Here is a 12,765-nt window from a genome sequence, read left to right as displayed (position 1 = left end):
ATTTTTGAATCCTGGGTAAGACTCATACCAGCCACACCAATCACACCGTACAACTTGTGATCTGAACCCAGTTAACAGCATGACAACAGAGGAGCCTCTGGATAGATGGCTCACAACAACAACCCGATTAGTTAACAATAACTATGTACAAGTATTGCAGATAATCCGCACTTGGGATGGGCGCCCAGCATCCACTACGGACTACGAGAAATAGAATTACCGGTGAGTAAATTCTTATTTTCTCTGACGTCCTAGTGGATGCTGGGGACTCCGTAAGGACCATGGGGATTATACCAAAGCTCCCAAACGGGCGGGAGAGTGCGGATGACTCTGTAACACCGAATGAGAGAACTCCAGGTCCTCCTCAGCCAGGGTATCAAATTTGTAGAATTTGCCCCTGACCAAGTAGCTGCTCGGCAGAGTTGTAAAGCCGCGACCCCTCGGGCAGCCGCCCAAGATGAGCCCACCTTCCTTGTGGAATGGGCATTGACAGATTTTGGCTGTGGCAGGCCTGCCACAGAATGCGCAAGCTAAATTGTACTACAAATCCAACGAGCCATAGTCTGCTTTGAAGCAGGAGCACCCAGCTTGACTCCAGCCATCCTGGAAACAAATATTTTCAGGGCCCTAACAACGTCTAGCAACGTGGAGTCCTCCAAGTCCCTAGTAGCCGCAGGCACCACAATAGGTTGGTTCAGGTGAAACGCTGACACCACCTTAGGGAGAAACTGAGGACGAGTCCTCAATTCCGCCCTGTCCGAATGGAAAATCAGATAGGGGCTTTTGCAGGATAAAGCCGCCAATTCTGACACGCGCCTGGACGAATCCAGAGCCAACAGCATGACCACTTTCCATGTGAGATATTTTAAATCCACAGACTTAAGTGGTTCAAACCAATGCGATTTGAGGAAACCCAAAACTACATTGAGATCCCAGGGTGCCACTGGAGGCACAAAAGGAGGCTGTATATGCAGCACCCCCTTGACAAACGTCTGAACTTCAGGAACTGAAGCTAGTTCTTTCTGGAAGAAAATCGACAGGGCCGAGATCTGAACCTTAATGGATCCCAATTTGAGGCCCATAGACACTCCTGTTTGCAGGAAATGCAGGAAACGACCCAGTTGAAATTCCTCCGTTGGGGCCTTCCTGGCCTCGCACCACGCAACATATTTTCGCCAAATGCGGTGATAATGCTTTGCAGTTACATCCTTCCTGGCTTTTATCAGGGTAGGCATGACTTCATCCGGAATGCCTTTTTCCTTCAGGATCCGGCGTTCAACCGCCATGCCGTCAAATGCAGCCGCGGTAAGTCTTGGAACAGACAGGGTCCTTGCTGGAGCAGGTCCCTTCTTAGAGGCAGAGGCCATGGGTCCTCTGTGAGCATCTCTTGAAGTTCCGGGTACCAAGTCCTTCTTGGCCAATCCGGAGCCACGAGTATAGTTCTTACTCCTCTCCGTCTTATAATTCTCAGTACCTTGGGTATGAGAGGCAGAGGAGGGAACACATACACTGACTGGTAAACCCACAGTGTTACCAGAGCATCCACAGCTATTGCCTGAGGGTCCCTTGACCTGGCGCAATACCTGTCCAGTTTTTTGTTGAGGCGGGACGCCATCGTGTCCACCTTTGGTTTTTCCCAACGGTTTACAATCATGTGGAAGACTTCTGGATGAAGTCCCCACTCTCCCGGGTGGAGATCGTGCCTGCTGAGGAAGTCTGCTTCCCAGTTGTCCACTCCCGGAATGAACACTGCTGACAGTGCTATCACATGATTTTCCGCCCAGCGAAGAATCCTTGCAGCTTCTGCCATTGCCTTCCTGCTTCTTGTGCCGCCCTGTCTGTTTACGTGGGCGACTGCCGTGATGTTGTCCGACTGGATCAACACCGGCTGACCTTGAAGCAGAGGTCTTGCTTGGCTTAGAGCATTGTAAATGGCCCTTAGCTCCAGGATATTTATGTGAAGTGATGTCTCCAGGCTTGACCACAAGCCCTGGAAATTTCTTCCCTGTGTGACTGCTCCCCAGCCTCTCAGGCTAGCATCCGTGGTCACCAGGACCCAGTCCTGAATGCCGAATCTGCGGCCCTCTAGAAGATGAGCACTCTGCAACCACCACAGGAGAGACACCCTTGTCCTTGGGGACAGGGTTATCCGCTGATGCATCTGAAGATGCGATCCGGACCATTTGTCCAGCAGATCCCACTGGAATGTTCTTGCGTGGAATCTGTCAAATGGAATCGCTTCGTAGGAAGCTATCATTTTCCCCAGGACCCTTGTGCATTGATGCACTGAGACTCGGCCTGGTTTCAGGAGGTTTCTGACTAGCTCGGATAACTCCCTGGCTTTCTCCTCCGGGAGAAACACCTTTTTCTGGACTGTGTCCAGAATCATCCCTAGGAACAGCAGACGTGTCGTCGGAATCAGCTACGATTTTGGGATATTTAGAATCCACCCGTGCTGCCGCAGCACTCCTTGAGATAGTGCTACTCCGACTACTCACTGTTCCCTGGATCTTGCCCTTATCAGGAGATCGTCCAAGTAAGGGATAATTAAAACGCCTTTTCTTCGAAGAAGTATCATCATTTCGGCCATTACCTTGGTAAAGACCCGGGGTGCCGTGGACAATCCAAACGGCAGCGTCTGAAACTGATAGTGACAGTTCTGTACCGCAAACCTGAGGTACCCTTGATGAGAAGGGTAAATTGGGACATGGAGGTAAGCATCCTTGATGTCCAAAGACACCATATAGTCCCCTTCTTCCAGATTCGCGATCACTGCCCTGAGTGATTCCATTTTGAATTTGAACCTCCGTATGTAAGTGTTCAAAGATTTTAGATTTAAAATAGGTCTCACCGAGCCGTCCGGCTTCGGTACCACAAACAGCGTTGAATAATACCCCTTGCCCTGTTGCAGGAGGGGTACCTTGATTATCACCTGCTGAGAATACAGCTTGTGAATGGCCTCCAATACCGCCTCCCTGTCGGAGGGAGACGTTGGTAAAGCAGACTTTAGGAACCGGCGAGGGGGAGATGTCTCGAATTCCAATTTGTACCCCTGAGATAACACCTGAAGGATCCAGGGGTCTACTTGCGAGTGAGCCCACTGCGCGCTGAAATTCTTGAGACGAGCCCCCACCGTGCCTGAGTCCGCTTGTAAAGCCCCAGCGTCATGCTGAGGACTTGGCAGAAGCGGGAGAGGGCTTCTGTTACTGGGAACTGGCTGTCTGCTGCAGCCTTTTTCCCCTTCCTCTGCCACGGGGCAGAAATGAGGAGCCTTTCGCCCGCTTGCCCTTATTGGGACGAAAGGACTGCGCCTGGTAATACGGCGTCTTCTTATGTTGAGAGGCGACCTGGGGTAAAAATGTGTATTTCCCAGCCGTTGCCGTGGCCACCAGGTCTGATAGACCGACCCCAAATAACTCCTCCCCTTTATAAGGCAATACTTCCATATGCCGTTTGGAATCCGCATCACCTGACCACTGTCGCGTCCATAACCCTCTTCTGGCAGAAATGGACAGCGCACTTACTCTTGATGCCAGTCGGCAAATATCCCGCTGTGCATCGCGCATATATAGAAATGCATCTTTTAAATGCTCTGTAGTCAGTAATATACTGTCCCTATCTAGGGTATCAATATTTTCAGTCAGGGAATCCGACCAAGCCACCCCAGCACTGCACACCCAGGCTGAGGCGATTGCTGGTCGCAGTATAACACCAGTATGTGTGTAAATACATTTTAGGATACTCCCCTGCTTTCTATCAGCAGGATCCTTAAGGGCGGCTGTCTCAGGAGAGGGTAGAGCCACCTGTTTTGATAAGCGTGTGAGTGCTTTATCCACCCTAGGGGGTGTTTCCCAACCCGCCCTAACCTCTGGTGGGAAAGGATATAATGCCAATAATTTTTTTAGAAATTATCAGTTTTTTATCGGGGGAAACACATGCTTCATCACACACCTCATTTAATTTCTCAGATTCAGGAAAAACTATAGGTTATTTTTTCTCACCGAACATAATACCCCTTTTGGTGGTACTCGTATTATCAGAAATGTGTAAAACATCTTTCATTGCCGCAATCATGTAACGTGTGGCCCTACTGGAAGTCACGTTTGTCTCTTCACCGTCGACACTGGAGTCAGTATCCGTGTCGGCGTCTGTATCTGCCATCTGAGGTAACGGGTGCTTTAGAGCCCCTGACGGCCTATGAGACACCTGGACAGGCACAAGCTGAGTAGCCGGTTGTCTCATGTCATCAACTGTCTTTTTTAAAGAGCTGACACTGTCACGTAATTCCTTCCATAAGCTCATCCACTCAGGTGTCGACTCTCTAGGGGGTGACATCTCTATTACAGGCAATTGCTCCGCCTCCACATCATTTTCCTCCTCATACATGTCGACACAACGTACCGACACACAGCACACACACAGGGAATGCTCTGCTAGAGGACAGGACCCCACTAGCCCTTTGGGGAGACAGAGGGAGAGTATGCCAGCACACACCAGAGCGCTATATATATACAGGGATAACCTTATATAAGTGTTTTTCCCCTTATAGCTGCTGTATTGTTAATACTGCGCCTAATTAGTGCCCCCCTCTCTTTTTTTTACCCTTTTCTGTAGTGCAGGACTGCAGGGGAGAGTCAGGGAGACGTCCTTCCAGCGGAGCTGTGAGGGAAAATGGCGCCAGTGTGCTGAGAAGATAGGCTCCGCCCCCTTCTTGGCGGCCTTTTCTCCCGCTTTTCTGTGGAATCTGGCAGGGGTTAAAATTCATCCATATAGCCCTGGGGGCTATATGTGATGTATTTTCGCCAGCCAAGGTGTTTTTATTGCTGCTCAGGGCGCCCCCCCCTAGCGCCCTGCACCCTCAGTGACCGAAGTGTGAAGTGTGCTGAGGAGCAATGGAGCACAGCTGCAGTGCTGTGCGCTACCTTGGTGAAGACAGGATGTCTTCTGCCGCCGATTTTCCGGACCTCTTCTTGCTTCTGGCTCTGTAAGGGGGGCGGCGGCGCGGCTCTGGGACCGGACTCCAGGCTGGGCCTGCGGTCGATCCCTCTGGAGCTAATGGTGTCCAGTAGCCTAAGAAGCCCAATCCGGCTGCAAGCAGGCGAGTTCGCTTCTTCTCCCCTTAGTCCCTCGATGCAGTGAGCCTGTTGCCAGCAGGTCTCACTGAAAATAAAAAACCTAAAACTAAACTTTCACTAAGAAGCTCAGGAGAGCCCCTAGTGTGCACCCTTCTCGGCCGGGCACAAAAATCTAACTGAGGCTTGGAGGAGGGTCATAGGGGGAGGAGCCAGTGCACACCAGGTAGTCCTAAAGCTTTACTTTTGTGCCCAGTCTCCTGCGGAGCCGCTATTCCCCATGGTCCTTACGGAGTCCCCAGAATCCACTAGGACGTCAGAGAAAGCATATTTAAATCATATAAATAAGATAAGTGGTTAGGAAAAGGTTAAACATACAATAATAAATACACAAACATAATGGAACCAGTACTGCACTTTCTAAGCACACATTCTCCCACTTAATGGTAAAGCTCCTGTCTCTTCTTCCTGCAAGCTACTCTCTGATCCAGTGCACTGACTGAGGACTCAGATCCACACACAGCAAACTTGGTAGAAGAAGCTGCTACCACTGGGCATGTGCAGCAGCTCTGCTCTGTCTCTTAAACTGCATGATGTGGCAACAGTTCTAGTAATCGTACTATGGCCCTCATTCCGAGTTGTTCGCTCGCAAGCTGCTTTTAGCAGCTTTGCACACACTAAGCCGCCGCCTACTGGGAGTGAATCTTAGCATAGTAAAATTGCGAACGAAAGATTCTCAAAATTGCGAATAGACACTTCTTAGCAGTTTCTGAGTAGCTCCACACTTACTCGGCATCTGCGATGAGTTCAGTGCTTGTCGTTCCTGGTTTGACGTCACAAACACACCCAGCGTTCGTCCAGACACTCCTCCATTTCTCCAACCACTCCCGCGTTTTTCCCAGAAACTGTAGCGGTTTTTGCACACACCCATAAAACGGCCTGTTTCCGCCCCGAAACACCCACTTCCTGTCAATCACACTACGATCACCAGAACGAAGAAAAAACCTTGTAATGCCATGAGTAAAATACCTAACTGTATAGCAAATTTACTTGGCGCAGTCGCAGTGCGGACATTGCGCATGCGCATTAGCGACTTATCGCTCGGTTGCGAGGAAAAAATAACGAGCTAACAACTCGGAATGACCACCTATATACCATTGCTATTGTTGCCATAATTTGAGCCACCTGCCAAGAAGAGGGGGGTTTCTGGGCAACCAGAAGCCCCCCCCCCCGCATTTGCCTATGTATATTCTGTATGAGTGTTATGATGACATTTATGGCTCTCATTACTACAGTGTCTGCTGGACCCCTAATCACACTTTGCAAGCCTTGACCTGCACCATTCTCCCACGAGTGCAGCGGGACCTAAAAATGTAATGGGCACAGCTACAGTACATACAACCTGGCATCTAAGTGGATCCTATAAGCCTCCTCAGATGTGAGCCCTGTAGCAGCTGCTGTCCCAGTTACTATTCCCCTGGTAACTACCATCTAGTAAACAACTGCTGGACATTATTTTAGAAAAGTATTGGCAAATTTTTTAGCAAGAAAGTAACAAAGTTGATAAATCAAATACTTACACAAAGACATTTTCAGGTTGCATGTAACAATGTGCCACGAGCCAGGCCGCAAACCCAAATACAGCTGCATTAAAAAAGTAGCTCATGGATTGAGCAACTGCATATGTCAGTGCATGAAAGAATGCTTTCCGAAGGGCATTCCTAATAGAAACGAAAAAATAAGAATTTACTCACCGGTAATTCTATTTCTCGTAGTCCGTAGTGGATGCTGGGAACTCCGAAAGGATCATGTGGATTAGCGGGCTCCGAAGAAGGCTGGGCACTCTAGAAAGATCTTAGACTACCTGGTGTGCACTGGCTCCTCCCACTATGACCCTCCTCCAAGCCTCAGTTAGGACACTGTGCCCGGACGAGCGTACACAATAAGGAAGGATTTTGAATCCCGGGTAAGACTCATACCAGCCACACCAATCACACCGTATAACTCGTGATATTATACCCAGTTAACAGTATGAAACAAGTGAGCCTCTCAACAGATGGCTCAACAATAACCCGATTTAGTTAACAATAACTATGTACAAGTATTGCAGATAAAACCGCACTTGGGATGGGCGCCCAGCATCCACTACGGACTACAAGAAATAGAATTACCGGTGAGTAAATTCTTATTTTCTCTGACGTCCTAGTGGATGCTGGGAACTCCGAAAGGACCATGGGGATTATACCAAAGCTCCCAAACGGGCGGGAGAGTGCGGATGACTCTGCAGCACCGAATGAGAGAACTCCAGGTCCTCCTTAGCCGGGGTATCAAATTTGTAGAATTTTGCAAACGTGTTTGCCCCTGACCAAGTAGCAGCTCGGCAAAGTTGTAAAGCCGAGACCCCTCGGGCAGCCGCCCAAGATGAGCCCACCTTCCTTGTGGAATGGGCATTGACAGATTTTGGCTGTGGCAGGCCTGCCACAGAATGTGCAAGCTGAATTGTACTACAAATCCAACGAGCAATAGTCTGCTTAGAAGCAGGAGCACCCAGTTTGTTGGGTGCATATAAAATAAACAGCGAGTCAGATTTTCTGACTCCAGCTGTCCTGGAACATATGTTTTCAGGGCCCTGACAACGTCTAGCAACTTGGAGTCCTCCAAGTCCTTAGTAGCCGCAGGCACCACAATAGGCTGGTTCTGGTGAAACGCTGACACCACCTTAGGGAGAAACTGGGGACGAGTCCTCAATTCTGCCCTATCCGTATGGAAATTAGATAAGGGCTTTTACATGATAAAGCCGCCAATTCTGATACTCGCCTGGCCGAAGCCAGGGCCAATAACATGACCACTTTCCACGTGAGATATTTCAGATCCACAGTCTTTAGTGGCTCAAACCAATGTGGTTTTAAGAAACTCAACCCCACGTTGAGATCCCAAGGTGCCACAGGAGGCACAAATGGGGGCTGAATATGCAGCACTCCTTTTACAAATGTCTGAACTTCAGGTACTGAAGCTAGTTCTTTTTGAAAGAAAATCGACAGAGCCGAGATCTGTACCTTAATGGAACCTAATTTTAGGCCCATATTCACTCCTGCTTGCAGGAAATGCAGAAATCGACCTAGTTGAAATTCCTCTGTTGGGGCCTTTTCGGCCTCACACCATGCAACATATTTCCGCCATATGCGGTGATAATGATTTGCTGTAACCTCTTTCCTGGCTTTAATAAGCGTAGGAATGACTTCTTCTGGAATGCCCTTTTCCTTTAGGATCTGGCGTTCCACCGCCATGCCGTCAAACGCAGCTGCGGTAAGTCTTGGAACAGACAGGGCCCTTGCTGTAGCAGGTCTTGTCTGAGCGGCAGAGGCCACGGGTCCTCTGAGATCATCTCTTGAAGTTCCGAGTACCACGCTCGTCTTGGCCAATCCGGAACCACGAGAATTGTGTTTACTCCTCGCCTTCTGATTATTCTCAATACCTTTGGTATGAGAGGCAGAGGAGGGAACACATAAACTGACTGATACACCCACGGTGTCACTAGAGCGTCCACAGCTATTGCCTGAGGGTCTCTTGACCTGGCGCAATACCTCTCTAGTTTTTTTGTTTAGGCGGGACGCCATCATGTCCGCCTGTGGACAGCCCCACTGATTTACAATCATTTGGAAGACTTCTGGATGAAGTCCCCCCTCTCCCGGGTGGAGGTCGTGCCTGCTGAGAAAGTCTGCTTCCCAGTTGTCCACTCCCGGAATGAACACTGCTGACAGTGCTATTAGCTGATTTTCCGCCCATCGGAGAATTCTTGTGGCTTCTGCCATTGCCATCCTGCTTCTTGTGCCGCCATGTCGATTCACATGGGCGACTGCCGTGATGTTGTCTGACTGGATCAGTACCGGCTGGTGTAGGAGCAGGGATTTTGCTTGACTTAGGGCATTGGAAATGGCCCTTAGTTTCAGAATATTTATTTGATAGGAAGTCTCCTGACTTGACCATAGTTTCTTCCCCTTTTGACTGCCCCCCAGCCTCGAAGGCTGGCATCCGTGGTCACCTGGACCCAGTCCTGTATGCCGAGTCTGCGGCCCTCCAGAAGATGAGCACTGTGCAGCCACCACAGAAGAGACACCCTGGTTCTTGGAGACAGGGCTATTAAACGATGCATCTGAAGATGCGATCCGAACCACTTGTCCAACAGGTCCCACTGAAAGATTCTGGCATGGAACCTGCCGAATGGAATTGCTTCGTAAGAAGCTACCATCTTTTCCAGGACCCGCGTGCAGTGATGCACCGATACCTGTTTTGGTTTCAGGAGGTCTCTGACTAGAGAAGACAACTCCCTGGCTTTCTCCTCCGGGAGAAACACTTTTTTCTGGACTATGTCCAGAATCATACCCAGGAACATTAGACGTGTAGTCGGAACCAGCTGTGACTTTGGGATATTCATAATCCAGCCGTGCTGGCGCAGCACTTCCTGAGATAGTGCTACTCCCACCAACAACTGTTCCTTGGACCGTGCCTTTATTAGGAAATCGTCCAAGTACGGGATAATTAAAACTCTCTTTTTTCGAAGGAGTATCATCATTTCGGCCATTACCTTGGTAAACACCCTCGGTGCCATGTACAGTCCAAACGGCCGTGTCTGGACTTGGTAATGGCAAACCTGTACCACAAATCTGAGGTACTCCTGGCGTGCAGGTAAGCATCCTTGATGTCCCGGGATACCATGTAATCCCCCTCGTCCAGGCTTGCAATAACCGCCCTGAGCGATTCCATCTTGAACTTGAACTTTTTTATATATGTGTTCAAGGATTTTAAATATAAAATGGGTCACACCGAACCATGCGGTTTCGGTACCCCAAACCGTGTGGAATAGTAACCCGTCCTTGTTGAAGTAGGGGCACCTTGAGTATTACCTGCTGGGAATACCGCTTATTAATTGCCTCTAGCACCGCCTCCCTGCCTGAGGGAGTTGTCGGCAAGGCATATTTGAGGAAACGGCTGGGGGGAGACATCTCGAATTCCAGCTTGTACCCCTGAAATACTACTTGAAAGAAACAGTGATCCACCTGTGAGCGAGCCCACTAATTGCTGAAATTTTTGAGACGGTCCCCCACCGTACCTGGCTACACCTGTGGAGCACCCGCGTCATGCTATGGACTCACAGGAAGCGGGGGAAGAATTTTGATTCTGGGAACAGGTTCACTGGTGCAGCTTTTTCCCTCTTCCCTTGTCTCTGTACAGAAAGGAAGCGCCATTTGACACGCTTGCTTTTCTGAAGCCGAAAGGACTGTACCTGATAATACAGTGCATTCTTAGTTTTCTGTGAGGAAACCTGAGGTAAAACTATTTCTTCCCAGCAGTTGCTGTGGATACGAGGTCCCAGAGACCATCCCCAAATAATTCCTCACCCTTATAAGGCAGAATCTCTATGCGCCTTTTAAGTCAGCATCACCTGTCCAGTGACAGGTCTCTAATACCCTCCTGACAGAATGGACATTACATTCATTTTGGATGCCAGCCGGCAAAATATCCCTCTGTGCATTCCTCATATATAAGACGATGTCTTTAATATGTTCTCATATTAGCAAACTAGTATGCTTGACAGGGTCACCAACCACGCTGCAGCAGCACGATCTGCAGGTCTCAGTCTAGTACCTGAGTGTGTAAATACAGACTTCAGGATAGCCTCCTGCTTTTTATCAACAGGTACCTTCAAAGTGGCCGTTCCTAAAACGGCAGTGCCACCTTTTTTGACAACTGTGTGAGCGCCTTATCCCCCCTAGGGGATATCTCCCAGCGTAACTTATCCTTCTGGCGGGAAAGGGTACGCCATCAGTAACTTTTTAGAAATTACCAGTTACTTAACGTGGGAACCCACGCTTTTCACACACTTCATTTATTCATCTGATGGGGGAATAAAACACTGCCTGTTTTTTCTCCCCAAACCTAAAACCCATTTTTAGAGGTGCTTGGGTTAATGTCAGAAATGTATAACACATTATTTTATTGCCGGGATCAAGTCACGGATGTTCCTAGTGGATTGTGTATATGTCTCAACCTTGTCGACACTGGAGTCAGACTCCGTGTCGACATCTGTGTCTGCCATCTGAGAGAGCGGGCGTTTTTGAGCCCCTGATGGCCTTTGAGACGCCTGGGCAGGCGCGGGCTGAGAAGCTGGCTGTCCCACAGCTGTTATGTCATCCACCCTTTTATGTAAGGAGTTGACACTGTCGGTTAATACCTTTCACCTATCCATCCACTCTGGTGTCGGCCCCACAGGGGGCGACATCACATATATCGGCCTCTGCTCCGTCACCATATAAGCCTCCTCATTCAACATGTCGACACAGCCGTACCGACACACCGCAGACACACAGGGAATGCTCTAAACGAGGACAGGACCCACAAAAGCCCTTTGGGGGGACAGAGTGAGAGTATGCCAGCACACACCAGAGCGCTATATAATGCAGGGACTAACTGAGTTATGTCCCCTATAGCTGCTGTTTCTATATAATGTATACTGCGCCTAAAATTAGTGCCCCCCCCTCTCTTTTTTTTAACCCTTTTCTGTAGTGTAGACTGCAGGGGAGAGCTAGGGAGCTTCCTTCCAGCGGAGCTGTGAGGGAAAAATGGCGCCAGTGTGCTGAGGGAGATAGCTCCGCCCCTTTTCCGCTGCCTATTCTCCCGCTTTTTTATGGAATCTGGCAGGGGTATTTACCTCATATATAGCCCCTGGGGCTATATATTGAGGTATTTTTGCCAGCCAAGGTGTTTTTATTGCTGCCTCAGGGCGCCCCCCCCAGCGCCCTGCACCCTCAGTGACCGGAGTGTGAAGTGTGTGAGAGGAGCAATGGTGCACAGCTGTAGTGCTGTGCGCTACCTTGGTGAAGACTGATGTCTTCATGCCGCCGATTTTCCGGACCATCTTCTTGCTTCTGGCTCTGTAAGGGGGACGGCGGCGCGGCTCCGGGACCGAACATCAAGGCTGGGCCTGCGGTCGATCCCTCTGGAGCTAATGGTGTCCAGTAGCCTAAGAAGCCCAATCCGGCTGCAAGCAGGCGAGTTCGCTTCTTCTCCCCTTAGTCCCTCGCTGCAGTGAGCCTGTTGCCAGCAGGTCTCACTGAAAATAAAAAACCTAAGTCTATCTTTCTTTCTAAGAGCTCAGGAGAGCCCCTAGTGTGCATCCAACCTCGGCCGGGCACAAAATCTAACTGAGGCTTGGAGGAGGGTCATAGTGGGAGGAGCCAGTGCACACCAGGTAGTCTAAGATCTTTCTAGAGTGCCCAGCCTCCTTCGGAGCCCGCTAATCCCCATGGTCCTTTCGGAGTTCCCAGCATCCACTAGGACGTCAGAGAAATATTAAATACATGTTGGTGCCATTTGATATCGAAACATGAGAATAAATGAACAAGTCAAATAAATCATTCTATTAGTAAGTAATTCACTCACAAACCTTTTGTTAAATAGGTCAAACAAAAAGTTATTTCAAAATGGTACAATGATATAATTTGTTTCTCATTTTAGTTTATGCATCTGTTTTTTATTTATTTGATTTCAGCATAGCATATTTATTTATTACCAGTTATTTATGTAGCACACACATATTGGCCCTCATTCCGAGTTGTTCGCTCGTTCTTTTTCATCGCATCGCAGTGAAAATTCGCTTAGTACGCATGCGCAAAGTTCGCACTGCGACTGCGCC

General features: G+C 49.2%; 1 protein-coding gene across 1 annotated transcript in view; it reads right to left on the bottom strand.

Moving 5' to 3' along the window:
• LOC134929573 (ATP-dependent translocase ABCB1-like) overlaps positions 1-12,765 on the bottom strand; it is a 723,752-nt gene that overhangs the window by 95,707 nt on the left and 615,280 nt on the right. Inside the window, exon 18 of the mRNA XM_063925164.1 lies at positions 6,653-6,793. Within this exon, the coding sequence (XP_063781234.1) occupies positions 6,653-6,793 (141 nt within the window). The remainder of the gene's footprint in view (positions 1-6,652; positions 6,794-12,765) is intronic.

This window comes from Pseudophryne corroboree, chromosome 5 (genome assembly GCF_028390025.1).
Source record: "Pseudophryne corroboree isolate aPseCor3 chromosome 5, aPseCor3.hap2, whole genome shotgun sequence".
NCBI classification, from domain to species: domain Eukaryota; kingdom Metazoa; phylum Chordata; class Amphibia; order Anura; family Myobatrachidae; genus Pseudophryne; species Pseudophryne corroboree.
This window is presented reverse-complemented; position numbering and strand designations above follow the sequence as displayed.